Source organism: Arctopsyche grandis, chromosome 7 (genome assembly GCF_051622035.1).
Source record: "Arctopsyche grandis isolate Sample6627 chromosome 7, ASM5162203v2, whole genome shotgun sequence".
Taxonomy (NCBI): Eukaryota; Metazoa; Arthropoda; class Insecta; order Trichoptera; family Hydropsychidae; genus Arctopsyche; species Arctopsyche grandis.
The window spans coordinates 19,949,727-19,976,891 of NC_135361.1; the positions used below are offsets into that span (position 1 = coordinate 19,949,727).

Genomic DNA, 27,165 nt, shown 5'->3' on the forward strand with positions numbered 1-27,165 from the left:
GGTCTGGGTTGGTTTTGTTATCTGGTGTTGCAGCCAGTCCGCCGGTGGACTTCGCCGGAGTCAGACCACTTCTTTGTTTGGTGGAGGCGGTAAGTCAACCACGTGGTCGTCTCTACTTCTTAACACTTTGTCTGGCGATCAAATACAATCAATTTACATATAAATACACCGTTGCAGACAATATTTTGCTTTGATTGTGGTTAATAAAACCCGTACAAGCTCGCGTTTTTTTTTTCTGATCAAACGATGTAGTGCGCACTCCACGACCTACGCCGAAACCAAAGGGAAACTTTTTTTGCATGTGTTTATTTTGTTTATGTTAAATATTTGCACGCATCAAATACTAAACGCACGTGTCTATTTTATTTACTACGTATTTTGTCAAACGGCACGAGGAATAAATTAACTATAATTAATATTTAAACTATGTATAAAACTGTCCTTTGCTCTTGGATTTCTAGACGCAATATTGCGTCTTTGTATACATTTCGTATTTTATTTAATTGAATTAAATTTGTACCTACAAATGTACGTGATACGTGAATAGCATTTTGGTTGCATTTCACAATATTGTATTTTGATTTTTAAATGCTTTTTATTATTACGAAATTATGTTCACAATACATCTTATATCTATTTAATAGCTACTGATCATTTTCTATTTTACAATTTTATTTTATTTGGTTAGTAATCATAGTATTATATTATTCTAATGTTAATCTACAGCATACTAGGAAAAAGAGCACAAAAACCTATTTACAATCCTTATAAATGCTCATAATACATCTAATACATAATATTAGTTAAAGACTCACTAAAGTCGATGACCTAAAGCAGATTGTGTTTAGGTAATCTGTGATTATACCTGAAGGGTATAGACATTTTATTGTAATCACTGAGACTTTTCACAAGTGTGTTAGTATGGTTATTAGTGATTCTGTCATAGAATCTACTGGTTAGTTTGTTAGTAATGTCTGTAACAAACGGAATATTATATATGGCATGCAGTTTTTTCAAGTTAGTATACATATATGGGTGTATTATAAATTATTTTTAGCAATATTGTATGTAGTATGCATTATATATTTAAAAATAAAGATTGATTTTATATTCAATTGTAATTATTAAGTATATTTTGTATTCGTATTTATTTTTGAAAATCTGCAACTTGATAAACTGCTATCTCTATAACGATGCTTTTGAGGATCATGATAATGAAAAAAAAAACACTCCATTGGGTAAAATCGTCTTACCTGGAGAATTAGATTTTTACCTGAGTAGATAGCTTTGCTAAGATAGTCGTTAAATGTGCACATTTCAATATTGGCTACTATTCTGTGTTGTCAATAAACTAGTACACATGTGACATTTAATAAATAAAAAAAGCCTTTAACTTTGTCGATTGCAAATTTTTATTTATTAACTTAAATTTAATTGTTTCGCGATAGGCGTTAGTGTTAGTAAGTTTTATGAAAATGTGTGCACTCATTTGAAATTTTTCCTGAAATTAGTGCGTTTACCGATTTGAAACATTTTAATTACGTAGTGGAACTACATACATACATATGTAGATATGTATTGCCTCTTCAAATGTTTTATCATTTGGGTAAATGAATAATGGGTTCTCATCGACTTTTCCGTGAAATATACATAGGTTGGCGTAAGCTTATCAATATTTAAAAAAAAAAAATTATTTATGGGATATGGTATTTAATATATATTAAAATCGTAGAGGTAGAATGCATAGAATCGCTCTCAGCCTCCAAAAATGTTGCTACAAAAACTCTGCGCGGCAGAGTTTGTTCATTCTTTGCTAAACTTCGTCTCTCTCTCTCTCTCTCTCTTGTCTCTCTTCTGACTTTCCGTCTATCTCTTCGATGGCTCGCTTTTAGAAGGTACTTATGTTAACAATGACCATTCTATGCATTCTATGTACTTCTATGATTAAAATTAATGGGGACCAGACAACTGAACGCATGACAAAAGAAAATGATTTTTTTTATTTTATTTTTAACATATTAGCCACAGTGACATTACAAAGTACTCTAACGCGTCACACAATCATAACACAAATAAAGGTATATACAACATCCGTGCTCAACGATATTTATAATTGATAAAATCAACCACGGGCGTTGCTCCACAACCACTCAACCAGTTCAGCGCAGCTTACATTAAACAGATAATATCAATAATTGGCTTCATTTGTATTACGTACTATTTCAAACTTTTTGCGAGTTGTGTTCAGTGGTCTATAAGTTTACATGTTACTGTGAACTTGTTGCTGTGTTCAATTGTCGTGCCTTCAATAGGCGTGTGTTCTCTTTCCATGCTTTGATTTTCAAATGCTTTTTATTATTACGAAATTATGTTCACAATAAATCTTATATCTATTTTAATAGCTACTGATCTACTGATCATTTTCTATTTTACAATTTAATTTAATTTTGTTAGTAATCACAGTATTATATTATTCTAATGTTAATGTACAGCATAATAGGAAAAAGAGCTCAAAAACCTATTTACAACTCTCTTTCCATGCGTTCAGTTGTCATAGAATCATATATACATATACGCATAACAAATCTGATATATAAAAGCAAGCTCAAAAATTGGTCAATTAGAAATTTTTATAGGCTAGATTTGAAATAAAACTTCTGTTGTTTACCAACTATTTTGAAAACTGAAACACAACTACATTTATTTCTTATAACTGATTGTACCAATTGTTCAGCTCAACACTCAATAAAAAATCTTATCTGCCACCAATTTTTTAGGTCAGTTAATATTTTGTTGTTAGGCGGAAACCTGTTATGCACAAAAAAAACTAGAAATTCTAGTTTGTCATTTTTTACGATGCTCCAAAACATTTTTTTTCATTTCGAAACTATGTACATTGGCATTCATCAATAAATTGAATAAAATATATGTGTAAAACTCAATTTATCGATTTTTAGTAAGCGTAAAATGTTGGATAAAAAAGAAGATAAAATGACTCTTTATATGGATGAAGATACTCGTGTGTGTTGTCTCGAACTTGAAGATGGAACTGTTCTTCCTGGAAAAAGTTTTGGAGCCCCAATAGATGTAGATGGGGAAGTTGGTAAGTTTTATTTCACATAGTTTAAAAGCTATCTATTGTATATATACATAGTATTATTCAAATTTAATTATATACAATTTTTCCAGTATTCCAGACTGGTATGGTTGGATATCCTGAGTCTCTCACTGATCCATCTTATCACTGTCAAGTACTTGTATTGACCTATCCTCTGATAGGAAACTATGGAGTGCCTGCAGATGAATTGGATGATTTCGGACTACCACGGTTGGAACAGTTTTATATATATTTTTTAGTATTAAATATTTTTGTACTTAATTTTTGAATATATTTACAGTTGGTTTGAATCTAATCGCATATGGGCAAAGGGTCTCGTTGTTGGTGAATGGTGTCATTCTCCAAGCCACTGGCGCTTATCAAGAACATTAGATACTTGGTTGAAAGAACAAAATGTTCCTGGGATATGCGGAATTGATACAAGAGCGCTAACAAAAAAACTTAGAGAATCGGGATCGATTCTCGGACGTCTTATTCAAGGTGTTCCCAAGCCTGGTCCGTCGAGACCATTTTTTAACCCCAATGACAGAAATTTGGTCGCCGAAGTTTCTATTCAGGTATTAAATTAAAATAAATGTTTCTAATTCAACATTAAAAAGCTTGAAACTTATTTCTATAATAATTTTAGCAACCAATTACCTTTAACAATACCGGAAGTCCATTCATTTGTGTGGTTGATTGTGGCTTAAAGTACAATCAAATCCGGTGTTTATTGAAGAGAAATGCGAAAGTTGAGGTAGTCCCATGGAACCACCCCGTGAATATGGATAAATATGATGGTTTGTTTTTAAGCAATGGTCCTGGCGATCCAGCAATGTGTGTAGAGCCCGTCACTAACGTGCGTAATATTTTGATGTCAAACATTAATAAACCAATATTTGGAATTTGCTTTGGACATCAAATTTTGGCAACTGCAATTGGATGCAAGACATATAAAATGAGGCAATCATTTTATTTTTTAGTTTGAATGATTTGTGAATGATTTCAAAGAATTTAACAGTAGTTAATGAATCTGATTTTTAGGTATGGAAATCGTGGTCATAATCTTCCATGCAGTCATCATGGTACTGAAAGATGTTTTATGACATCTCAAAATCATGGATATGCAGTAGACGCAAGTTGTTTGCCCAAAGACTGGGAACCACTGTTTACTAATAAAAATGATAATTCTAACGAAGGAATCATACACTCTAAGTTGCCATATTTTAGTGTTCAATTTCATCCTGAGCACACAGCAGGCCCTGAAGATTTAGAACTTCTCTTCGATATATTCATAAAATCTATAGAAAATTTTAAAACTAACCAAAATCAAATTGTAAAAGATATATTGAATGATACTTTGCTATATAAAACAATTCCTATTGAAAAACCTAAAAAAGTAATAATACTTGGCTCGGGTGGCTTGTCGATAGGTCAAGCTGGAGAGTTTGATTATTCCGGATCTCAAGCCATCAAAGCACTTCAGGAAGAAAAAATCCAAACCGTTTTAATTAATCCAAATATAGCCACAGTTCAAACATCTAAAGGTCTTGCTGATAAAGTATACTTTTTACCATTAACGCCAGAGTATGTTGAACATGTAATAAGATCAGAAAGACCAAATGGGATTTTGCTAACTTTTGGTGGTCAAACTGCACTGAACTGCGGTATCGAATTGGAGAAATCGAAAGTCTTTGAGAAATACAATGTATCAATATTAGGAACTCCAATTCAATCTATAATCGATACTGAAGATAGAAAAGTTTTTGCCGAAAGAATTAATTCGATAGGGGAAAAAGTAGCGCCAAGTGCTGCAGTTGTATCGGTAGAAGAAGCTTTAGAAGCAGCAGAAAAAATTGGATATCCAGTTATGGCCAGAGCCGCTTTTTCCCTTGGAGGTTTGGGATCTGGCTTTGCCAATAATAGAGAAGAACTTAAAGTGTTGGCCCATCAAGCTTTGTCGTATACAGGACAATTAGTCATAGACAAATCGTTAAAAGGTTGGAAAGAAGTTGAATATGAAGTTGTGCGTGATGCTTTCGACAATTGCATCACCGTATGCAATATGGAAAATGTTGATCCACTTGGTATACACACAGGCGAATCCATAGTTGTTGCTCCAAGTCAAACATTATCAAATCGAGAATACAATTTACTGAGGAATACGGCTATAAAAGTTATTCGGCATTTTAAAGTAGTCGGAGAATGTAACATCCAATATGCACTCAATCCATTTTCAGAGGAGTTTTTCATAATTGAAGTGAATGCAAGATTATCAAGAAGCTCTGCTTTAGCCAGTAAGGCGACTGGATATCCTTTGGCATACGTTGCGGCAAAGTTGGCACTCTGCAGATCACTGGCCGACATTAAAAATTCTGTAACTGGAGTAACTACTGCTTGCTTTGAACCAAGTCTAGATTATTGCGTTGTGAAAATACCTCGATGGGATTTATCAAAGTTTAGCAGAGTGAGTACAAAAATTGGCAGTTCCATGAAAAGTGTCGGTGAGGTAATGGCAGTTGGACGTAGATTTGAGGAAGCGTTTCAAAAAGCTTTACGAATGGTTGACGAAAATGTCAATGGATTTGATCCTAATTTGAAAAATGTAAATGATAATGAACTCTTGGAACCAACTGATAAGAGAATGTTTGTTTTAGCTGCTGCTTTAAAGATGGGCTATTCATTGGAGAAACTTTACGGTCTTACCAAAATAGATAAATGGTTCTTACAAAAAATGAAAAACATTATCGATTTTCAAATCACCTTGGAATCTTTGAATCAACAAGATTTGACACACGATGTGCTATTGATGGCCAAACAGATTGGATTCTCAGACAAACAGATAGCTGGAGCTGTCAAAAGTACCGAGCTTGCCGTACGGAAACAGCGTATTGAATGTGGGGTCACTCCTTTCGTGAAACAGATCGATACAGTTGCAGCAGAATGGCCAGCCAGTACAAATTATCTTTACGTCACATACAATGCAACAACTCATGATCTAGCCTTTGATGGAAATCATATAATGGTACTCGGCTCTGGAGTTTATCGTATTGGAAGTTCTGTAGAGTTTGATTGGTGTGCTGTGGGTTGCTTGCGTGAATTACGCCATTTGGGAAAAAAGACCATCATGATTAATTACAACCCTGAAACTGTCAGTACAGATTATGATATGTGTGATCGTTTGTACTTTGAGGAAATATCTTTTGAAGTTGTTATGGATATATATAATTTAGAACTTCCAGATGGTGTTATTTTATCTATGGGTGGTCAACTTCCAAATAATATCGCAATGGATTTGCATCGGCAGCAAGCAAAAATCTTGGGAACTTCTCCAGAAAGTGTAGATGGTGCCGAGAACAGATTTAAGTTTTCACGTATGCTTGATAGGAAAGGTATAATGCAACCGCGTTGGAAAGAGTTGACCAATTTACAAACTGCCATTGAATTTTGCCAAGAAGTCGGCTATCCCTGTTTGGTGAGACCCTCGTATGTTTTGAGCGGCGCCGCAATGAATGTAGCGTATTCGAATCAAGATCTCGAAGGCTATTTGAATGCTGCTAGTAACGTCAGTAAAGATCATCCTGTTGTTATATCAAAATTTATTTTGGAAGCTAAAGAAATTGACGTTGATGCAGTAGCAGCTGATGGTGTAATCCTCTGTATGGCCGTGTGCGAGCATGTCGAAAATGCGGGAATACATTCGGGGGATGCCACACTTGTTACACCACCTCAAGACATAAATGAAGAAACCTTAGTAAAGATAAAAGAAATTGCCAGAATTATCGCCGGTTTATTGGACGTCACGGGTCCATTCAACATGCAGCTGATTGCCAAGGATAACGAATTGAAAGTAATTGAGTGCAACGTGAGAGTGTCTAGATCGTTTCCTTTCGTATCGAAAACATTGGATCATGACTTTGTTGCGATGGCAACCAGAGTTATTATCGGTCAAAAGGTTGAACCCGTTGATGTATTACCTGGATGTGGTAAAGTTGGTGTTAAAGTTGCTCAGTTTTCATTTTCGCGATTGACTGGCGCTGATGTTATGTTGGGCGTTGAAATGGCTTCGACTGGTGAAGTCGCCTGTTTTGGAGATAACCTTTATGAGGCTTATCTGAAGGCACTGATGAGTACTGGATTTCAAATACCTAGGAAAGGTATTCTTTTATCTGTCGGAAGTTTTAAAGTAAGAACATTTTATATTTCGTTTGAGAGTCACCCTAGTTAATGATTTATTAAATATGCATGTTTTTTTTTCAGCATAAAATGGAATTATTAAAATGCGTTAGAACCTTACAAAAGTTAGGTTATAAATTATATGCAAGTATGGGAACTGGTGATTTTTACAACGAGCATGGTGTACAAGTAAGTATTATATTTACTTTTTATTTGAATAGTATTGAAAGGTTTTATAATTCTTTTGAATCAGATTACACATTAAAAATGAAACAAAAAATTAAAGAAGTACAAACGTAAATTCTTTATTCAATATCACATTCATTAATTTTAAATACAGGCACATTCATACCAACAATTTTCAATACAGACATTATTTATGGATATGGATACAAAATATTTAAATTTACACTATAATTTATTCATAAATAATTTAAATATACTTTCTTTCGAATTACTATTTACATATAATTTTACTTTAAATTATAATCAGATTATAAAAATATGTTTGCAATTTGTAACACGACTCATTTTTCAGCATGAATGTACTCAATACAATAATTATCTGATACAAAAAATTACAGATCCAAATACGTTTCATATTTTTAATTTTATCCGATTTTAATAATTAAAAAAATAACGATTTATTTGTTTTTAATAAACTCATATTTATATTTTGAAATAAAAAATCAAGAAAATTGTTTAAACTCGTTAAACAATTACTGAAACGTGAAAAGTCTAATAGCAATATCACATAAAAATCATATTTCAATTTTTATAATTTTGACTCTTCTAAATCATCGTCAGAGTCTTCAGATTCTTCTTCTACCTTCTGGAATGAAACGACTCGAATGGGCTTCGGTTTATCCACTTCCACGTGAACATCGGCAAATACAACACTAGCCATTTTCGTCGTTGGACTCTCTGGTCCATGTCTATAGTTTCCATGGTGGTCTATATTTTGACTAGTGTCATGGAGGTTCACATACTGATCCGCTTCCTTCTGCCTAATTCCACTTACGCTTGGCAGATTTGTGAAACTCTCGTTGCGTCGGGGTACTTTGGGTACGGTAGGCTTTATCATGGTTGTTTTTAGCGTTTCGATTTTTTCATTTATTACCGCCATGTACTCTCGTCCCTGCCCCTCGCCCGATGATTCTTCTATCATCAATGTTGAGAGACGTCTTGCATGTTCCAAATACATTAAGGCTTGTTTTAATGATTCAAATTTTATGCTGAATTCAGCTATTGAAATGAAATGTGGAATGAACATTTCTAATACCAATCTCTTCCTATTGATGTCGAAAACGGGGATTTTTCTCTATAACAATAAAATTAAAAAAATATTGTAGCATAATTTTGTTAAATATGTGCATATTATATTATCTAAATATAAACTAAATAATTTTAATTCATTCAATTTTTTCTTACCTTCAAATCGATTAATTCTTTTGGTGCAGTTTGAGCTGTAACCATTGATGCAGCTGCTTTTTTAGCTTCTATTTGACGTAATTGTTGTCTTTTCCAGTGATATTCTGGATTTTTTTCCTTTTTTGCTTTCTCCCAAAATCCTATTTTATTATCAGTATTATACTCATCATCTTCTCCATCAGATCCACCTTCTATTTCACGGGGTATATTAGGATTTATAAGTCTCAAAGCATCATCACATGCTAATATCCTATATAACCTCTTGTAATTTAGCACCGGGTAGAATTCTTTCTTAACAGATTTCACACTTCTGAGTGCCGAAAGCAAATGCATCACTGGTGATTCTAATATATCTGCTAATTTCTTCTGTTGTTTTAACAGTATTGTTTTTGGTATGCCTTTGGCCAAGTTACATTTCGGTATGAAATAATAAGGTAGACTAGATTTCATTAAATGCTCATAGAACGATTTCAAAAATATGATTAAAACTTCTCCAAGCCTATCTTCGGGCCATCTCGCATAATTTTCTTCCATTTGCCAAAATAAATGATTCTTAATGTGCGACGAGTTAAATCCTATGTTCGAGGTTTTGATTTCCATAAATTTCTTGAATAATATTAAGCTGAATATGTAACATCTGACATGCGAATGAGCCATGCATGTTTCAAGATATCTTTCCACAGTTGGAAATGTCAATTTCCACTGCAAGCCTTGTTGTGGGTTCATGCCCCGGGTTGGCACAAATCCCAACGGCACAATGGAACCGCCGAGTGCTCGAGATTTTCCGATCATATCTTGTGTAGGCCACTGATATACGAAACTTGTTCTGGGATTTCTGATCACATTCCTACTTCGATGCAACCATTCGTTAGCTTCAGAAGGCCACGTTACACTTATTGCTGGCAGCACTTCGAAAGATCCAAAATTTTTTGCATTACAATATATACTCGCTCCTTGGGTGAGTGCATTGAGTAGAGAATCAGAGTTAAATCTAAGGGAATGCGCCAATTTTAATTGAAATAAATCAGAAAAGTTCAACATGAAAATTCTGGAATTTAAATAGTGTACTTTTTTGAACAATTCTCTTTGAAACTCTCCATATCTTGTTTCATATGGTTCATCGCTTTCGTCGTCTTCATCAACTTCTATTCTTTTCACTTCAATTATTGATATACATCTTGTAGGAATTTCACTCGTACTTTCGTTTACTTTAGCTAATTGGCTTATTTCTAAACGTTTAGGAGTTCCTTCCGCCGTTATAGTAGCATAACCATAATCTGATTCCGTTTGAGGACTGTGGCTTGATTTATAACCTGAACTTTCACTCTCAGTTATGCTTTTCTTCTCTTCTGTCTCTTTGGGTTTAATTTTTCTTTTTACATTCTTGGTTTGAATCAATGTACCTTTCATTACTAAATTACTAGTTGGTTTTAATATCCCACTAGGGCGGCGTTCACCAATCGATTCGTTTTCATTATGTACTGTGAATGGCTTTTTTGGATGATTTTGTATTATTTTATTGGAATTCACATCGTACGAATTTTCATCCTCTTTGAAAGCTGCTTTGGGTGGTTTGTTTACTTTGTTCTTTAATTCGTTCATAAAACTAGACCCAACTGTTTCACTTTCATCCTTTGAAATATCTGATATATCCGACTCAGCTCCTGATTCAATATGATCAAGTTGATTTAATTTAACACTTGGTGGACTATCATTGAAATTCAAGTTGTCATTTATTTTTCGGTTTGTATCTAGTTTTCGCAATTTTACAAAACCTAAAACAATGTAATATATTACATAAATAAATTAAAACGATCCAAATTATAAATTAGTATTTTGTAAGCACTATTTACCTGACTCTTCAGATCTTTCTATTACAAAACTGTAGTGTGGGGCGTTATTTATTGTCGAATAGTCAGATGATTCCCCTGGATCATTCACTTCAATATTGTCATGAATAATATACATTCGTTGAGGTTGCAAAACTTGAATATTCTTTTTTGGCTCCCTATACATCTTTCTCGGAAAAATTTCATCGTTTTCCATTACCGGTACACGATCAGAAAAATAGATATGTGCATCCACAATCTCTTGCAGTTTGTCAGGTAGGAAAACATGCTTTTGATGTTGAGCCATGTCGTCGTTCAATTGTCTGTCGGTTTCAGTTATTGAATCGTTCTTTAAGTAGCTTAAAACCCTAAAAATAAAATTGATACTTAATGTATAGAAATTTTTAAACATCTTCTAACGATTTCATAATATATTAAGTTGAAAGTTCGTTTTTATGGGCACGTACGTACATACATATGTAGACATATTAGTACATCGTTTTTTAATTGAACATGTTATCTGATGGTATTGTTCTTGTCGATTGCGTCAATTAAAAAAAAAATCGCTTTGAGATGGCCGTTGGATGCCAATATCGTGTGTCGATAATCCTTTACGTTGATAAGAAATCGCGAATCATTAGTAATCGCGAAAATATGCGGCAAGGTCGATAAGAAATATTCTCCCCAAATTTAAGTGTGCGTAATTGAAAATATATCGTTCGACTGATTTATTTTGTCTTCATAGTATAATTCATTTGATTGTTAAATACATAATCGAACATCTCTCAATACACACTTTAATACACTTGCAAAAAACTTTGATTCTACTTTATGTAAATTAATTAAATAGTAATACATGAAATAGGTATTTGGGTAGATAACTGCAGTTTTTTTATGTTAGTAAGTTGTTTATTTAACCAAGATTGAGTGAATAAAATCGCTACACATACTGTACAATTAGGGATTCCAAATATTATCGAATATTAAAACCATGAAATAGTCAAGTATTCGAATTCGAATATAGTTGAAAAAAAAATAACCAAAAGAAAATAAACAATAACAATATTAATATTAATAAAATAACAATGTATTTAAAAATAAAAGTGCATAAAAAATTTCAGATTTGTTCGCAGTTTCGTTTTGATTGATTCCGCTGTAGTAAATATTCATGCAATTGCAGTTGATGTAGGCTTAACACATTCAGCCCGGCGCATGATTTCATACATTTGCCCATGTGGCGGCACTGTCACGCGTTATATAAAGTTAAATCACTTTATATAATGGGTTGGCCCTAAATCTTTAGAATTTTATAGGAATTTTTGTGTTGGGGTGCTCAATGAAGTGGAACCGTAAAATTATAGTCTGCTGTAGCACTATCCGCGTGGCCACCGGTGGTACACGCTGGGTTGAACGTGTTAATATAGTTAATAAAGAATTATAGAATATATTTAACGTCTCACCTCTTTTTTTAAAATGGTCGAACATACTTTTTGTTTTTTTCATTGTGTCTTAGCAAATTGGGTCATTGTTTCCGAAAAATGACCCCATTAAATTCTAACAAATAATAATCGAATAAAATGAAAAATATTCGATTTTTCGAGTAACAAAAAAAGGCCGAATATATTCGAATGTCGAATATTCGATTGGAATCCCTATGTATAATACAATACGAAAATTTCTACGCCAGACAAATCGCTTTATCTGTGAACTCCGTTACTCTATATTTTCTTTCAAAAATTAGACTATTTGTGATGTTTGGTCCGATGCGGTGCAAACGATCGACAATCGCCAGACAGACTGAAGCACAGATTAACTGGATGGCTGCTTTAAACGCAATTCTCGACTTCACGAAAGATAGATTGCACATCAGATGACGAGTAACCTTTCGATGTGCACAGATGCAATTATTAAAATGTTAATTTTTAAAATTGAGTTGGATCTTTCTGGCGAGTTTAATAAGGCAAAATTCGGAACTAAAGTATCAGAAGCACAGAGTGTAAGTGCGAGCAGTGCGACACGTGTACCTTATGCGTGCGCACTGCTCGCACTTACGCTAAGCGAAATTACCCGAAGTCCCGACATACCTACCCTGTATACGTTCTGTGCTTCTGATACTTTAGTTCCGAATTTTGCCTTATTAAACTCGCCAGAAAGATCCAACTCAATTACCATAAAAATTACCATTTTAATAATTGCATCTGTGCACATAGAAAGGTTACTCGTCATCTGATGTGCAATCTATCATTCGTGAAGTCGAGAATTGCGTTTAAAGCAGCCATCCAGTTGATTTGTGGTTCAATCTGTCTGGCGCTTGTCGATCGTTTGCACCAAACCCGTTTGGTTATATTTAGCAGAGAGACGATGTAAAAATGATAAGTGAAAGGTGTGTACACTTGGGAGAGTTGGGAGAGTCAGTCGTGTTATTTGAGATTTGGTGGTAGTTTTTCGTGGTACGTGATCACATCGGCGTAACCAATTTTGAGAGGCTGTTTTAATCACATAGCGTGCAATGCACATGTGAAAAATGAATTTGAAATCGTGCACATTTCATTAGACTTTGAAATGAACACTCGAAATTAAATCGCGAGATTCAACGTGACATTTTCTATTTCCGTTGGATATGTGTGGGGTATATTATATGTATGTACATACATATATATATATATATATATATATATATATATATATATATATATATATATATATATATATATATATATTTTAGCTGTTATACGTACGTACATAAATATGTACGCTTTTTAAAGAAAACATTTAAAATTCATATACATATGTATACAAAAATAACTTTCTATAATTGTTTCAAAAACGTGCATTCAAATTTGTAATTAATAATATGTAAATTATGTGTTGTTATATTTTTACAAGATCACATTAGCGTGAATTTCACGTAATAAAAGTTGAAGTGTGTATACGTATGTATGTACATATAATAAAATTCAAAATAAATAACGCCTAACGAACTTGATCTTAATCGGTCAAGCTGCTTTCTTTGCAAGTCGTTAAAAGTTACACGTATTATATTAAATTAAATCAACAATATTTATCTTGATTACATGTACCCCAAAATGGGTTAAATTTCCGGAAAAACTTATGTTATGTGTATTAAAATTTCTGCAATGTCGTTTTGAAAGCGCGATTTGTTATTATTTATCGTAACACTATTATCAAAACGTTTTTTTTTTAATATAAATGTCCATATCTAAGTAAGTAGTATGGAACGATGTATGCTTGGCATAACGATGAAAGACAGGAAGCGGAACACGTGGGTGAGAAGCATGACAAGGGTAGTAGACATAGTGGATAGAGTAAAGAGATTGAAATGTCAATGGGCGGGCCACGTGGCTAGGAGAATGGATGAAAGGTGGACAAAAGAAGTGATTGAATGGTACCCGAGAGAATGCAAAAGGGTAAAAGGAAGACCGCAGGGAAGATGGGTAGACGAAATTAGGAAAATGTGCGGGGTGAGATGGATGAGAGTTGCGCAAAACAGTGACGATTGGAAGCGTGTTGGAGAGGCCTTCATCCAGCAGTGGATGGTGTATGGCTGTAAATGATGATCTAATTAAGTACATCATCAATTAAGACAAATTGACATAATTTAAAATTGTATTCTCACTCTTTATCATCGTAAAATATTTTAAAGGTGGGCTAATTTTTCTGTCAAAGTAAAAATGATCTCATTCGTACAAAAAATCTAACCATTGTATGTAATTTGCTTGAATGAAAAATCTCATTATTTTAAAAATACATAAATCCTTGAATCAAAACAAATTTTAAATGATTATCTTCATTACATATATTTTGAAATGAAATGGAAAAGCAACAAGGAAAATTAAGTAAATTAAATGCTAATTAAGTATAGCAATTTGGTATTGAAAGTAATGTACTTGCTTTCCTTACCAAATTGTATTTGCATAAATTTGTATCACTAACCTTTCGTAGTTGTCGAGGAACTGTATCGACAGCATAATATTGTTGAGAAGGAATGCCGTTGGATTCTGTTTGAGCTGGATCCTCATCCGGTCAATGGCCTCTTTATCGTAAGGTACGCTCGCAGGCTGAGGATCAGTCCTCGGAGGTCGAGGTGGTGGTCTTCCAGGATTTTGGTTCGGTGTCTGCTGATTCGTTATGCTGTCGTTGGGCCGCTTCCTTACTTCTTCTCTCTGTATAGCCTCCTGCTTGTGCATCCTATCGAAGAAACTCTTCGGCTCATCCTGCTTCAACTTCTTCTTAGACTTGGAATTGCCCATGTTCAAACTTGTCTCGATTCCACTTCAGCACTTATCGCATGTTCAGATCGCGCTCGCGTTCTCCTCTCACTACACTCCGACTGGTACTGCTGATCGCCAACATCTGAAATACTAATATCAATCGGCGATCAGTTGATAAGATACTAAACGTTTTTATTGTTATCGTTTTTAAATATGTACTGCAAAATATAATTTGTCATCAGTGGCATTCCTTTGTATTCATTTAGATTGGTTTTAGTTTTATTCCTTTAGATTAGTGATTAATAGCCTGACGTATGAGAGAATAGTATTTTAGACTTCAACCTTTTTCAGCAGCTATCAACTGTTGATATTCTCAGTTTGATCTACACGCGTCTAAGAAATTGATATTTGATCTGAATCTTTAATTATACTACTAATATCATCGTACTGTTATGACGTTATTATATTTAATTAAGTGACAATTTTTCCATTTTAAATTATAGTAAAAGTATCCAGTTTGGATTAAAATGCAAGCAAAATTTGGCGGAGATAGGATTTAGTAACTAATTTTTTTTTAGAATGATTTGAAATTTCAACTCTGAAAATTTGCTGACAATAACTATTGCTAAAAGTCAACAAATCAAGTCATTGTGCTTGATTTTAGTATTTGTTTGATACTTATGTTGATTACTTTAAAAACAATCAATCAAATTGATGATTTGATATATTGATTGTATTACAGGTGTTTCCGGCATTTTGGATTTGACGATTGTCTTTCCACGATTAGCACACGCATATTAATGTTATACCTAATTAAATATAGCGTGTAATTTAGTTAAACCATTCTTAATCTAATAGCTTACGTACAATGAAATTTATCAGTTTTTTGACTACATATGCTTTTAAACCTCAAAATTTACGATCAAAGTCACGCTTATGATCGATTATAATACTAATTAATTGTTTCGCGACATTTGGAATGTCTTTGGTATTTGGAAAACTCAACACATTATGAAGATCGATAAGAGTTGTTGTATTAAAGAGATAACATGGTGTTAAAGTGAACCATATTTGTGCATTGAATTATTTTGTAAGATACTCGAATGTTTGAAATTAAGTAATAAGAGCATTATTACTTCGTATGTAAATATGTATAATTAACGATTATATGTAGTTATTAATTTTCGATATTCGAAAAAAAACTAGCACTTATTCGAAATGATAATACTTATTGAGCCCGAATTCCATGGTTATGAGATTGCACACTAAATGTACCTTAAGAGTTTCACAAAATTTCGATGGTCCGAAATTTTAGAATTGCACGTTTTTAGCAATCGCGAAAATTGTTAACACACGTCTTGTTGGGGTAAGGCTGACGTCCAAACTGGATGGCTTTCGATTTTTCCTCGAAAAAAAGTGTCCATTTTGATTCTCATTGGCGCCGTTATACAAATCTAATTTTTTTACGTCGGCCAGCCGCGATTAATTGTATAAATTATAATTTTTAACGTCAATTATGAACCATTCGAGCCACTTGCTACACACACAAAAAAAAAAAAAACACTTTCCTTATGAAAATCACTATATTATTTTGAGAACGGGCATCTACATATTTTTGAACGGTCAACGCATATGTAAAATCAGGGGTCTTCAATCACCACAATATATTTTTCCCTTATATATATATGTTACATACATATAAAAATTGGTTCGGTGATTATTCCGCCAAAAGCGATCTCGCACACGCCACTAAAATCTAGATCACGGAACATCTGGCACCCAAAAACTCCATCAATCTAAAGCAACACATGCGAAATTTTATTTTTATTTAATTTATACCAGGAAGACCTAACAGGTAAACCCAATGCGCCTTCCTGGCCAAAGACAATTATATAAACATATATGTACACCATCCATATATACACAAATACTTACACGTATACACAAATACACATACATAAATATAAAAATACACATATATACATATTCATACATAAATATAAAAATACACATATATACATATTCATACATACATACACACCTACACACCTACACTCATATATATATATATATATATATATATATATATATATATATATATATATATATATATTCACATATATATATTACCATATATATATGTCTACTTTTTCGATTTAATTTTTAATTTAATTTTCGATCTTTGCCTTCCGATATTCGGTTTTTCGTGCATTTATAATTCGATCCCGTGAGGTGCACCCATATATGTATATACATATACACATACATACATACACATACAGATACATACATCATTATACATACACACATTATACATGCATATACACATAAACATATAAATAAAGATAAATTACTCATATATATAAAAATAAAAAATAGCATACATATATAAATAAAGATAAAACCAACATACATACACATTATGCTAAATAATAATATTACAAAATGAAAACAACATGTGAAAATATGTAGCTAGAAGTCATTTAAAATATGCTGCCTGACAGAACTGTATGATGCAGTAAAAACATCAAGGCTCCCAGAAAGCAGGTTAAATAATCGAATGGCTCTTGAAAGGGGTGAGTCATCAAGCACATTAGTTGTACTAACGAGAAATAAATAGAGAGTTGTACTAAATATTGTACTAACGAGAACTCGAGTCCCAGATCTTCCGTGATCGAGATTTTAGTGATGTGCGCGAGATCGCTTTTTGCGGAATGATTCGTTTACCATAAAAATTACATATTTTTCTTGATTTACCTTATTTTTTTTCCTTTTAGGTGGAGAGTGTTCAATGGACGTTTGAAAATATAGACAGTATGAAGTCTCAAGGAGAGCTGATGCATCTTAGTGAGTTTTTGGAAAAGAAGCAGATCCATCTTGTGATAAATTTACCCATGAGGAACGGTGGTACGAAACGTGGAGGAGCATTCACCACACATGGTTATCGCACTCGCCGTCTTGCTGTTGATTTTTGTGTGCCACTTGTCACTGATGTCAAATGTGCCAAACTTCTAGTCGAGGTTTTTATATAATACTACTTTTATTTACATACACCTACTTAGGTCACCTCTAAGGTGGTGAGTTTGCTCATCACCACCATATGATTTTTTGTTTCAATAAAATATTGCACTAATGAATTTTTAGGCAATTCGTCGTATAGGATTTTCAGTTCCTATGAAGACTCATACTGATTGTATGACGTCCAGAAATATTGTAAAATTGCCAGGCTTCATTGACGTTCATGTCCACGTCCGCGAACCTGGTGCTGAATACAAAGAAGATTTTAGCACTGCTACAGCTGCAGCTTTAGCTGGTGGTATTACTTTAATCTGTGCTATGCCAAACACCGATCCGGCAGTTGTAGATGACGAATCTTATAAAGTTGCTGAAGAACGAGCTAGTGCTGGAGCTCGTTGCGACTATGCCTTGTTCGCAGGAGCTTCTTATGACAATTACCAAACAGTATCAGAGTTAGCTCATAAAACAGTCGCTCTAAAGATGTATTTGAACCAAACTTTTACCACGCTCAAACTAAACGATATGTCTATCTGGCAGAAGCACCTCACAAACTGGCCCAAAAAATCGCCCATATGCGTTCATGCCGAAAAAGAAACCGTCCCAGCTATTCTACTCCTTGCGTCACTGGTAGATCGTTCAGTTCATATATGTCACGTAGCTAGAAAGCAAGAAATTCAAATCATTCGAGCTGCTAAAGAACGAGGAATTAAAGTGACCTGTGAAGTGTGTCCTCATCATCTTTTCTTAAGCACTGATGATGTGGATAAAATGGGTCTTGGCAAAAGTGAAGTCAGACCTTCTCTCGGTACACCTGAAGATCAAGCTGAACTATGGAACAATTTAGACATAATTGATGTGTTTGCAACTGATCATGCTCCTCACTCAGTCGATGAAAAGAATTCGAATACACCACCACCCGGTTTTCCAGGCCTTGAAACTATACTTCCGCTTTTACTCAACGCAGTCCATGAAGGTCGTTTAACTATGGAAGATTTGATCAATAAATTCCATAAAAATCCCAGAAAAATATTCAATTTACCGGAACAACCAAACACTTACATTGAAGTCGACACTGATGATGAGTGGATAATACCAGAATCAATGTCGTTCAGCAAATCTAAGTGGACTCCTTTTGCTGGGATGCGAGTGCGAGGCGCCGTTCATAGAGTAGTGTTAAGAGGAGAGGTAGCATACGTGGAAGGACAAATTTTAGTTCCTCCTGGATTTGGCCAAAACGTAAAAGAATGGCCTGCAACAAAATCCATCGTGCTTTCGTCTTATTTACAAGACAAGCAAGACCACAGCCGTCCAAGCTCAGCGCAAGATAATCACATGTTCTACAATGACGGTCAAAAGATTTTGGATATAAGCAAAATTAGCGATTCCGACATAGAACATGATTATCACAGCAGTGATGCCCATTCTAAATTAGGTGTACATTTTGCTTCGGACATTTATAGGAGTCTATCACCGATTCCACTGTCCATCGGTCGACAACGATGTGACAGTTCTTCAAACTACATCACTCCTAAAGATAGCATCCCTAGGCAAAAGCTTTCTAATATTGACCTAACGGGAAAGAATATAATATCAGTGGATATGTTTTCAAAGGAGCATTTGAACGATTTGTTCAATTTGGCACAAATGATGCGTGTATCAGTTTTGAAAGGACGGTATTTAGACGACATGCTTAAAGGTAAAGTTATGGCGTCCATATTTTACGAAGTGAGCACAAGAACTAGCTGTAGCTTTACAGCTGCAATGCAAAGATTAGGAGGTACGGTCATACACACTGATGCCAATACTTCATCGGCTAAGAAGGGTGAAACACTTCAAGATAGCGTATCAGTAATGGCTAGTTATGCTGATGTTGTCGTTTTAAGACACCCAGAACCTGGAGCAGTAGCTGTAAGTATTGTATACATATGTATAATAAGAATTTTGTATAATAAGAATTTAGAATTTATCTTATTTAAAGAAATAAGAATTTATCTCTGTGGTGGAGGCTTGAACATATTCTACAAATGTTCATATTACAGAACTGTTAAAAACAAACAAACCTGTACCATTGTGATGACAGTGGTACAGACTTGTTTGAAATATGAAATACTAAAACTGATATATTTCTTATTATATTATATGTATGTAAAAATTATATAATATATATATATATATATATATATATGTCTTGTAGCGATCAGCTCTTCACTGTCGAAAGCCAATTATTAACGCTGGCGATGGCGTTGGTGAGCATCCAACCCAAGCCCTCTTGGATATATTCACGATCCGAGAGGAAATCGGAACTGTGAACGGCCTGACTATAACAATGGTTGGAGATCTGAAGAATGGAAGGACCGTTCATTCACTAGCGAGGCTTTTAACTCTGTACCACGTTCAATTACGATACGTCAGCCCCCCATCACTCGGTATGCCAAAGCACATTACAGACTTTGTACAATCTAAGGGCATATCGCAAACAGTTTATCATAACTTGAATGACGTTCTTCTCGATACGCATGTATTATATATGACTAGAATACAACGTGAACGATTCGAAACCCAAGAGGAGTATGACAAGGTAATTTAGATTCTGTATGTTGGATCGTATGCAAATGTTCAAAATATTTTAATTGTTGATTGTTGTTTAAGGTTTGCGGCCATTATGTGGTGACGCCACAGATGATGACTAAAGCGAAAAAAAGGATGGTCGTCATGCATCCTCTGCCTCGGCTCGATGAGATAAGTAAAGATTTTGATAACGATCCTCGTGCTGCTTACTTCCGCCAGGCTGAGTACGGAATGTATGTCAGAATGGCTCTGTTAGCATCGGTTCTTGGTGCAAATAATACTTTTTAGGTAAACTGAGAATTCATTTCAAATTCAAATATTTTGTTATGATCATTCCTTTTATATACTTTTATACTATCGCAAATAAATTGCTTGTTTCGGAGAAACCATTTTTTTTTTATTTCTATACATAATTAAAATAAGTTTTGATAATTCATTTGCTTACATTTTTATAACAATATTTTTTCTGAGAAAATTGTATGTAGTTAATTTAAATAAATATTTGATTAAAACATACACATCAAACCAATCAATTCTTTATCATTAATTTCTGTAGTCTGCTCTTTTGAATAGCCTTTTATTGTTTTATATAAAGATTAAAAAGTAAAATTAAAATATTCCAAAAATGGATAAAATTCCATATCAAAGATCGTTTAAAATTTGCCAGTTTTTTTTTAATCTCAAATATGTCAATAAACTTTTATCAACAAACTCCTCAAGGTCCATCAACACTTTAAGCGTAAAACAAAAAGTTTAAATAGAATAATAATACATTAGGTATGTATGAGATAAATTTATTTTTAGTATTAAAAAATAGGTATACTATTAAAATCACAGATTGAGAAAATATTATATAGTGTTCTATCTCTTTAACAAAATATATTCCTCTCTTTTTATATATTAAATAAAATAATCATTCTTATTTTAATAAAACATTCACAATTTTTATATTTATAAATTAAAACATTTACTATATAATATGCACTAATTCCTGTATGATTAAACATACGTTTCAAGTATTCAACATAGTTTTTTTTTCACTTGTCACAAGTACTTTTTGAGAGGTTATTGTGAGCTAAACAACCTCTGTAATTGTTTCCAACGGCGGCCTGCTCTGGCCAGGTTGTTCAGCATCTTCTATTATTCCAGATGGTTCTCTTATCCGTCTGCAGTGTGGTAGCTTCAGTCTCATCGATCTTCTCTTCTTCACTATACATTGCTGTTGTCGTTCGTTGTAATTTCTGAAACGAAAAATATGTCATTGTAGATTAAATATTCTAATATAAATGACACCATTCACATATCACGCTTATATTATATATCATTAATTTGAAACCCATGCTGAATAAATTAAGTAACACGTGAAAACTTATCTCCATCGCCATAATAAAATATAATTGTTTAATTGAAAGATTTTATTCCAAATATCTTATGTATATGTAGTTGCATGAAAGTATTTACATATAAATAATGTAAAAACCTAAATACCAGGATTTAATTTTTTAACCGTTTTATAAATTCATCTTTGTATACTCACTGTTGCCTATAATCTATGAATATCGCCATAGCAAATAGTCCAGCTACGATAATAATCACAACTATAGCTATTACAACTATCGTAGTGATGATACTTGTAGATCCAGCTGCGATTACGCTCGGTGCTATCGTACTTCCCATTGATATTTCCAACTCTTCGTTATTATTTAAAAACTCTGTAAATAAAGATAAAAAACGTATAAATTATGATCACATTTATCTCTAATATTGTATAATATATTTTATTATTTGCATATGTGATTATTTTATTACAAATTATTATTTTATTTATTTGTTAAAGTTATTTATTTGATTATCTTTAAATAATTAAAGTTGGGGTTATAAATGCAATTGCATTTAACATCAATAACTCAACTTAACCAAATCGTAAAGTTATTTGGTTTGATTTTTAAATGCTTTTTATTATTTCGAAATTATGTTCACAATACATCTTATATATATTTTAATAGCTACTGATCTACTGATCGTTTTCTATTTTACAATTTAATTTAATTTGGTTAGTAATCATAGTATTATATTATTCTAATGTTAATCTACAGCATAATTGGAAAAAGAGCTCAAAAACCTATTTACAATCTTTATAAATGCTCATAATACATCTAATACATAATATTAATTAAAGACTCTCTAAAGTCGATGACCTAAAGCAGATTGTGTTTAGGTAATCTGTGTTTCGTAAAGTTATCAATTTTGTGCTATAAGGTAATACATACGTAAATATGTACATATGGTTTATGTTTGTTTAATTCCATTTATCTAAAATATTATGTCGGATAAGATAATGCAACTTCTACTCAATAATAAAAATGAATTAATTGTATGTGGAAATGTCACGTACCCACAATAAAAACAATTATGAAATCTGAAAAATTAAAAAAAAAACTTCAAACAATACCTATAAATAGTAATTAAAATATCGCCAAAAATAAAAGAGGTATCTTTTAAATAACGTCATCCAATTTTGATCATTCTGAATTGAGCTAAATCTTATCTCAAATTTTTCCGTCGTTTCATATACATATGTATTGTATTAATTCGTAGTAAAATTTCATGCTCAAATCGCGTGTTCCTTAAATTAATCTCATAATATACTTTAAGATCTGTCGATAGTATGTATGTATGTATATATATATTATATATAATTCATTTTATCTTAAAAAGATAACAAGGATGTACATTTTACTGTGTTTTTACTGATCGGGAGACATCTGGCAGATAAAAATCTGGAGTTTTATATCAATGCAATTATTTGCGAAATTCTTATGATTGGTTTTTATTATTTTATTTGCAAACATGTAACTGAGCATACGCTGTCAACGAAACCTTTTGTGTTGGAATCGCAATTGTCGCTGTTGTATGACATCAACCACCATTGGCTCATCAAATACCTTTTGTCGGATTGGCCATTTTGTCATTTTCACACATACATACGTACACAGGGTGCATCCAAAGTGATAAAGGCTCACTTATCACTAAAGCATACGTGCACGTGGAGCGTAATGGCGACCTCGTCCTTCTTTCGATTAGGAATAGTTACATTTATAACAGTGCGATTGCTTTTGGAATAATAAACGATACTTTAGTCAATTTGTTAGGTTGTTGTGTATGTACATACATATGTATCATATGTATGTATGTATGTAGTTACAACGTATCTAAACCCTTGAGACGATGAATAAATAAGTTTTATTGGAGCAGATTGCCATTTCAATTTACATATACAAAAAGATGGTCCTAAACATTTTGCTAACATGTACATATACATACATATAATGGCTATTCTTATTTAGTATTTTTTTAGAATTATTGTTTCATTTCAACTTTTTTTTTCAACTTTCACCCAACCAACGCGTATGTACATTCAATTTTGAGTAACTATGCAAGTTTAAAACGGTCTGCAAATATCTAATATACAAGTACTTTATACTTAAAAAAAAAAAATATTCGGAAGTAACGAACCCATGACTTTATGTATTTGAGGAATATAAGAGGGTCAAAAAACAAAATTCGATAATTAGATATACATACTCGTTTACACATACAAATGCAGAGAACATTTTCGGCACAAATTGAGCGCAAATGTAGGGAAACTTACACAAGACAAAAGTTCTACTTTCGGTTGTTGGATTTTGTTCAAAATTTTTTTATTACTTTAAAAATATCAAGATAATAAAAATTATTTAAAAGGTCAAAATAAAATAATGAAATATTGTGTTAGAAAAAGACTACTTCCGGGTTACGAATTCTGACCAAAACCTTATCAGTTCTAAGTTTGTACATAGATAATAATAATATAAATTTTCAGCTTGATACGTTTAGAGGTGTGGAAACAATCGTGGTAACAACATTTTTTTACTTTTCTAAAAGGAAAAAATCCCACTTCCGGTTAATTACATTTAGTGATTTTTTTTATTTTCATTACATTGATACAAGAATTATACTTGAATTTTTTCGTGAAGAGCACACATGTTTAAGGGGTCGAAAAAAATAGTGGAAAAAAATCGAACAAGAGTAAACTGCCACTTCCGGTTGACGTACGCTTACAAAATTGTATACATATGTAACTTGGTGTTAAGCTTAAACTACTAGATATGAAATTTCAGTTCAATAAGGCATAAGGTTTCTGAGAAAAACATAAAAAACCTCGATTCTCTAAAGTAAAAGTATTACTTCAGGGTTAGAAAAATATTCGGGTATAAAATTTATACTTTCTATTACATGTAAAAAATTTTCAGTCCGATTCGATTAGCGGTTTGGGAGATAGTTTAATTCAAAAACTTATACACTTATAAGGAGAGTTACCATTTCCGGTTACCATCTTAAAAAATTTAAAATAAATTACGTCATATGGATAAGAATTTCAGTAAGTTTCAGTTCAATAGGACGAGCAGTGTTCAAAAAACCCCGAAAAATCCACTGACACACAGCACACACATTTTTTCTAGATCATGGAAACAGGTCAGTCATCGATTCTGAGTTCGAATCAGTCAAAATCTCGAGCTTGAATTTTCACATGATCACAAAACTTCATCTATTGTTACTACGTACATAAATAAAGTAGAATCCCCTACTATGTATTAATTTTAGTTTAGTTAGTTAACTATGTTTACTATGCACCGAAAGTGAAAAGGTCGAAAAAGCAAATATCGGAAGGCAAAGATCGAAAATCGAAAGATCTTCAGTCGAAAGATCAAAAAAAAGGGTGCATGGTAAACGGTACTATGTATATATATGTATAATATATATCAGTGGCATGCGGTGAAATTATCTCTCTTTTTGTTATACAGCCTTGTTTAATGCGCGCGCGCAGGATACGGGAGGAAAAGCCTGTCCTCTTGTTCCTGTTGTACCCTGCTCGCGCAAATTAAGTGAGGATGTACGACGGGGGGAGAGAGAGTTTTAGGGCGCGAACACACAGCGAGGGATGCAGTATCTTGTACGTGGGATATTTTTTTTAGATAGTTTTAAACATACAAAAAAAACAGGCGTATACGACGTCGTATATGCGGTATAGTGCAGTATATACATGGGATCGTCTATTCATTGGAGCGGTCTCGTTGAAATTCTATAGAATTGTTTATACTAACTTGACGGTGATATATACCAATTCGACCCTTCGGACGGAGCTTGACAGTGATATACTAACCGTTTTTCATATATATGCATGGTAAACGAACATTTTCGACTTTTTTACGGTCACCCGTTCACTACAGCATACATAAATTCAATTTGGCAAGCAAAATTAAACATATTTATGTTCAATATGGTTTTACTACGTAAGTAAATTGTACTACAAGGTTACTTTACTTAACTGTAGTAATTTTCTCAGCTACATTAATACTTAATTACTTTATCCATGTACGTAGTAACAATAGATGAAGTTTTGTGATCATGCGAAAATTCGAACTCGAGATTTTGACTGATTCGAACTCAGAATCGATGACTGATCACGTTTTCATGTTCTAGAAAAAGGTGTGTGTGTCTGTGTATTTTGGGGATTTTTTGAACACCGTTAGTCCTATCGAACCGAAACTTAGTATCGGTTACTGAAATTCTTATTGACACGACGTAAATTTTTTTCAAATTTTTAAGTTGACCGGAAATGGTACCTCCCCTTATAGGTGTCCTCTTTTTTTTAAGTTTTTAAATTCAATTATCTCCCAAACCGCTAACTTAATCGGATTAAATTGTTTTTACATGTATGTAATAGAAATAATAATATCTATAACCTTATATTTTTTAAATATTTTTATCGGAACCGGAAGTAGTAGTTTACTCTAGAGAATCGAGTTTTTTTATGTTTTTCTCAGAAACCTTTTGGTTTATTGAACTGAAATTGCATATCTAGAAGTTTAAGCGTAATAGCAAGTTATTTTTTTAAGGGATTGTATCTAGGCAATTCCGAAAATTATTTTATAAAATCAAATCCATCTTCAAATTAAATTCCAATCAAAAACTTTCACTCGCCATTCATTATTCACATATGTAGATACGGCTTTGCTAGAAAGGCAACCGTTTTCCATGCCTGAAAAATCTTCTTGTATGTACTTGTGCAGGAGCGTGTAAGAGTTTCTCTTCTATTTTAAGACGTTGCCCTGGGTAGATACTCGATCGACTAGTTTACCGGTTCGACTTTGCTAAGATCAGCAAGAATTTCACTGCAATAAACGGGCGATTGCAACGAGCAACGTTGAACCGCGCCATGTCGTTAACGAATGGGTACTACAACAAATTGTATGCGTACCACTCTGTACTATCCTCGGCGCTCTGGTGCAAGGTCTCTGCTAATGTTTTATTCCACGTTCGTAGAGATATTACACAACTACTACAATGTGCATACATATGTATGTATGTAAGTACGGCGCTCAATTGATAATATTAACATAAGCGTACGTATTTTAAATACATAAATATGTATCTACACGCGCTTTTACCGCACTTTCAAGTTCCGACACAAATTGTGATAGTGATTCAATTTATGAATAAATTGAATTGCTTACGAAATATATACAAGATATAAATCAATACAGTGAATGCATGTATGATTTATTATACATACGCACACACTGTATATATAGATATTATCTCCTTTTTTTGGAGTCCAATTCTTAAATTCAATTTCTGTCCATCGACATATTTTCCTTAGTTCATCTATTAAACGTCCTTGCTTTCTACGTCTTCATTCTACATAATCTTAAGTACCATTTGAGGCTGTATTTATTAGAACAAAGGAAGTGACTTCACTTCCTTTGGTCAC

General features: G+C 33.1%; 3 protein-coding genes across 3 annotated transcripts in view; 1 reads left to right on the forward strand and 2 right to left on the reverse strand.

Annotated features, from left to right (window-relative positions):
• Positions 1-20,859, forward strand: r (carbamoyl-phosphate synthetase 2, aspartate transcarbamylase, and dihydroorotase rudimentary). The gene is made up of 11 exons (XM_077434378.1): positions 1-89; positions 2,958-3,103; positions 3,190-3,328; positions 3,399-3,675; positions 3,747-4,060; positions 4,142-7,283; positions 7,358-7,462; positions 17,543-17,785; positions 17,910-19,691; positions 19,978-20,361; positions 20,433-20,859. The coding sequence occupies exons 2-11, from the start codon at positions 2,968-2,970 to the stop codon at positions 20,637-20,639; spliced, it is 6,729 nt and encodes a 2,242-aa protein (XP_077290504.1). The 5' UTR covers positions 1-89; positions 2,958-2,967; the 3' UTR covers positions 20,640-20,859.
• Positions 7,556-16,307, reverse strand: LOC143914239 (uncharacterized). Its single transcript, XM_077434379.1, has 4 exons — positions 14,488-16,307; positions 10,558-10,901; positions 8,705-10,479; positions 7,556-8,594 (listed from the first exon to the last, which is right to left on the reverse strand). The coding sequence occupies exons 1-4, from the start codon at positions 14,802-14,804 to the stop codon at positions 8,049-8,051; spliced, it is 2,982 nt and encodes a 993-aa protein (XP_077290505.1). The 5' UTR covers positions 14,805-16,307; the 3' UTR covers positions 7,556-8,048.
• The window catches only part of LOC143914246 (uncharacterized), a 14,631-nt gene continuing 8,196 nt past the window's right edge, over positions 20,731-27,165 (reverse strand). Inside the window, exons 2-3 of the mRNA XM_077434398.1 lie at positions 21,889-22,063; positions 20,731-21,592 (exon numbers count right to left, since the gene is read on the reverse strand). Coding sequence (XP_077290524.1) covers positions 21,427-21,592; positions 21,889-22,063 — 341 coding nt within the window. The 3' untranslated portion in view covers positions 20,731-21,426. The remainder of the gene's footprint in view (positions 21,593-21,888; positions 22,064-27,165) is intronic.

Excerpts from the sequence above, each read along its gene's own strand:
- LOC143914239 (XM_077434379.1), bottom strand. The coding sequence starts at position 14,804 with ATGGGCAATTCCAAGTCTAAGAAGAAGTTGAAGCAGGATGAGCCGAAG. Across the intron at positions 10,480-10,557 it reads AGAAAGATCTGAAGAGTCAG|GTTTTGTAAAATTGCGAAAA; the intron begins GTAAATAGTGCT and ends ACATTGTTTTAG. Across the intron at positions 8,595-8,704 it reads AAGAATTAATCGATTTGAAG|AGAAAAATCCCCGTTTTCGA; the intron begins GTAAGAAAAAAT and ends TTATTGTTATAG.
- r (XM_077434378.1), top strand. The coding sequence starts at position 2,968 with ATGTTGGATAAAAAAGAAGATAAAATGACTCTTTATATGGATGAAGAT. Across the intron at positions 3,329-3,398 it reads GATGATTTCGGACTACCACG|TTGGTTTGAATCTAATCGCA; the intron begins GTTGGAACAGTT and ends ATATATTTACAG. Across the intron at positions 4,061-4,141 it reads TGCAAGACATATAAAATGAG|GTATGGAAATCGTGGTCATA; the intron begins GCAATCATTTTA and ends TCTGATTTTTAG.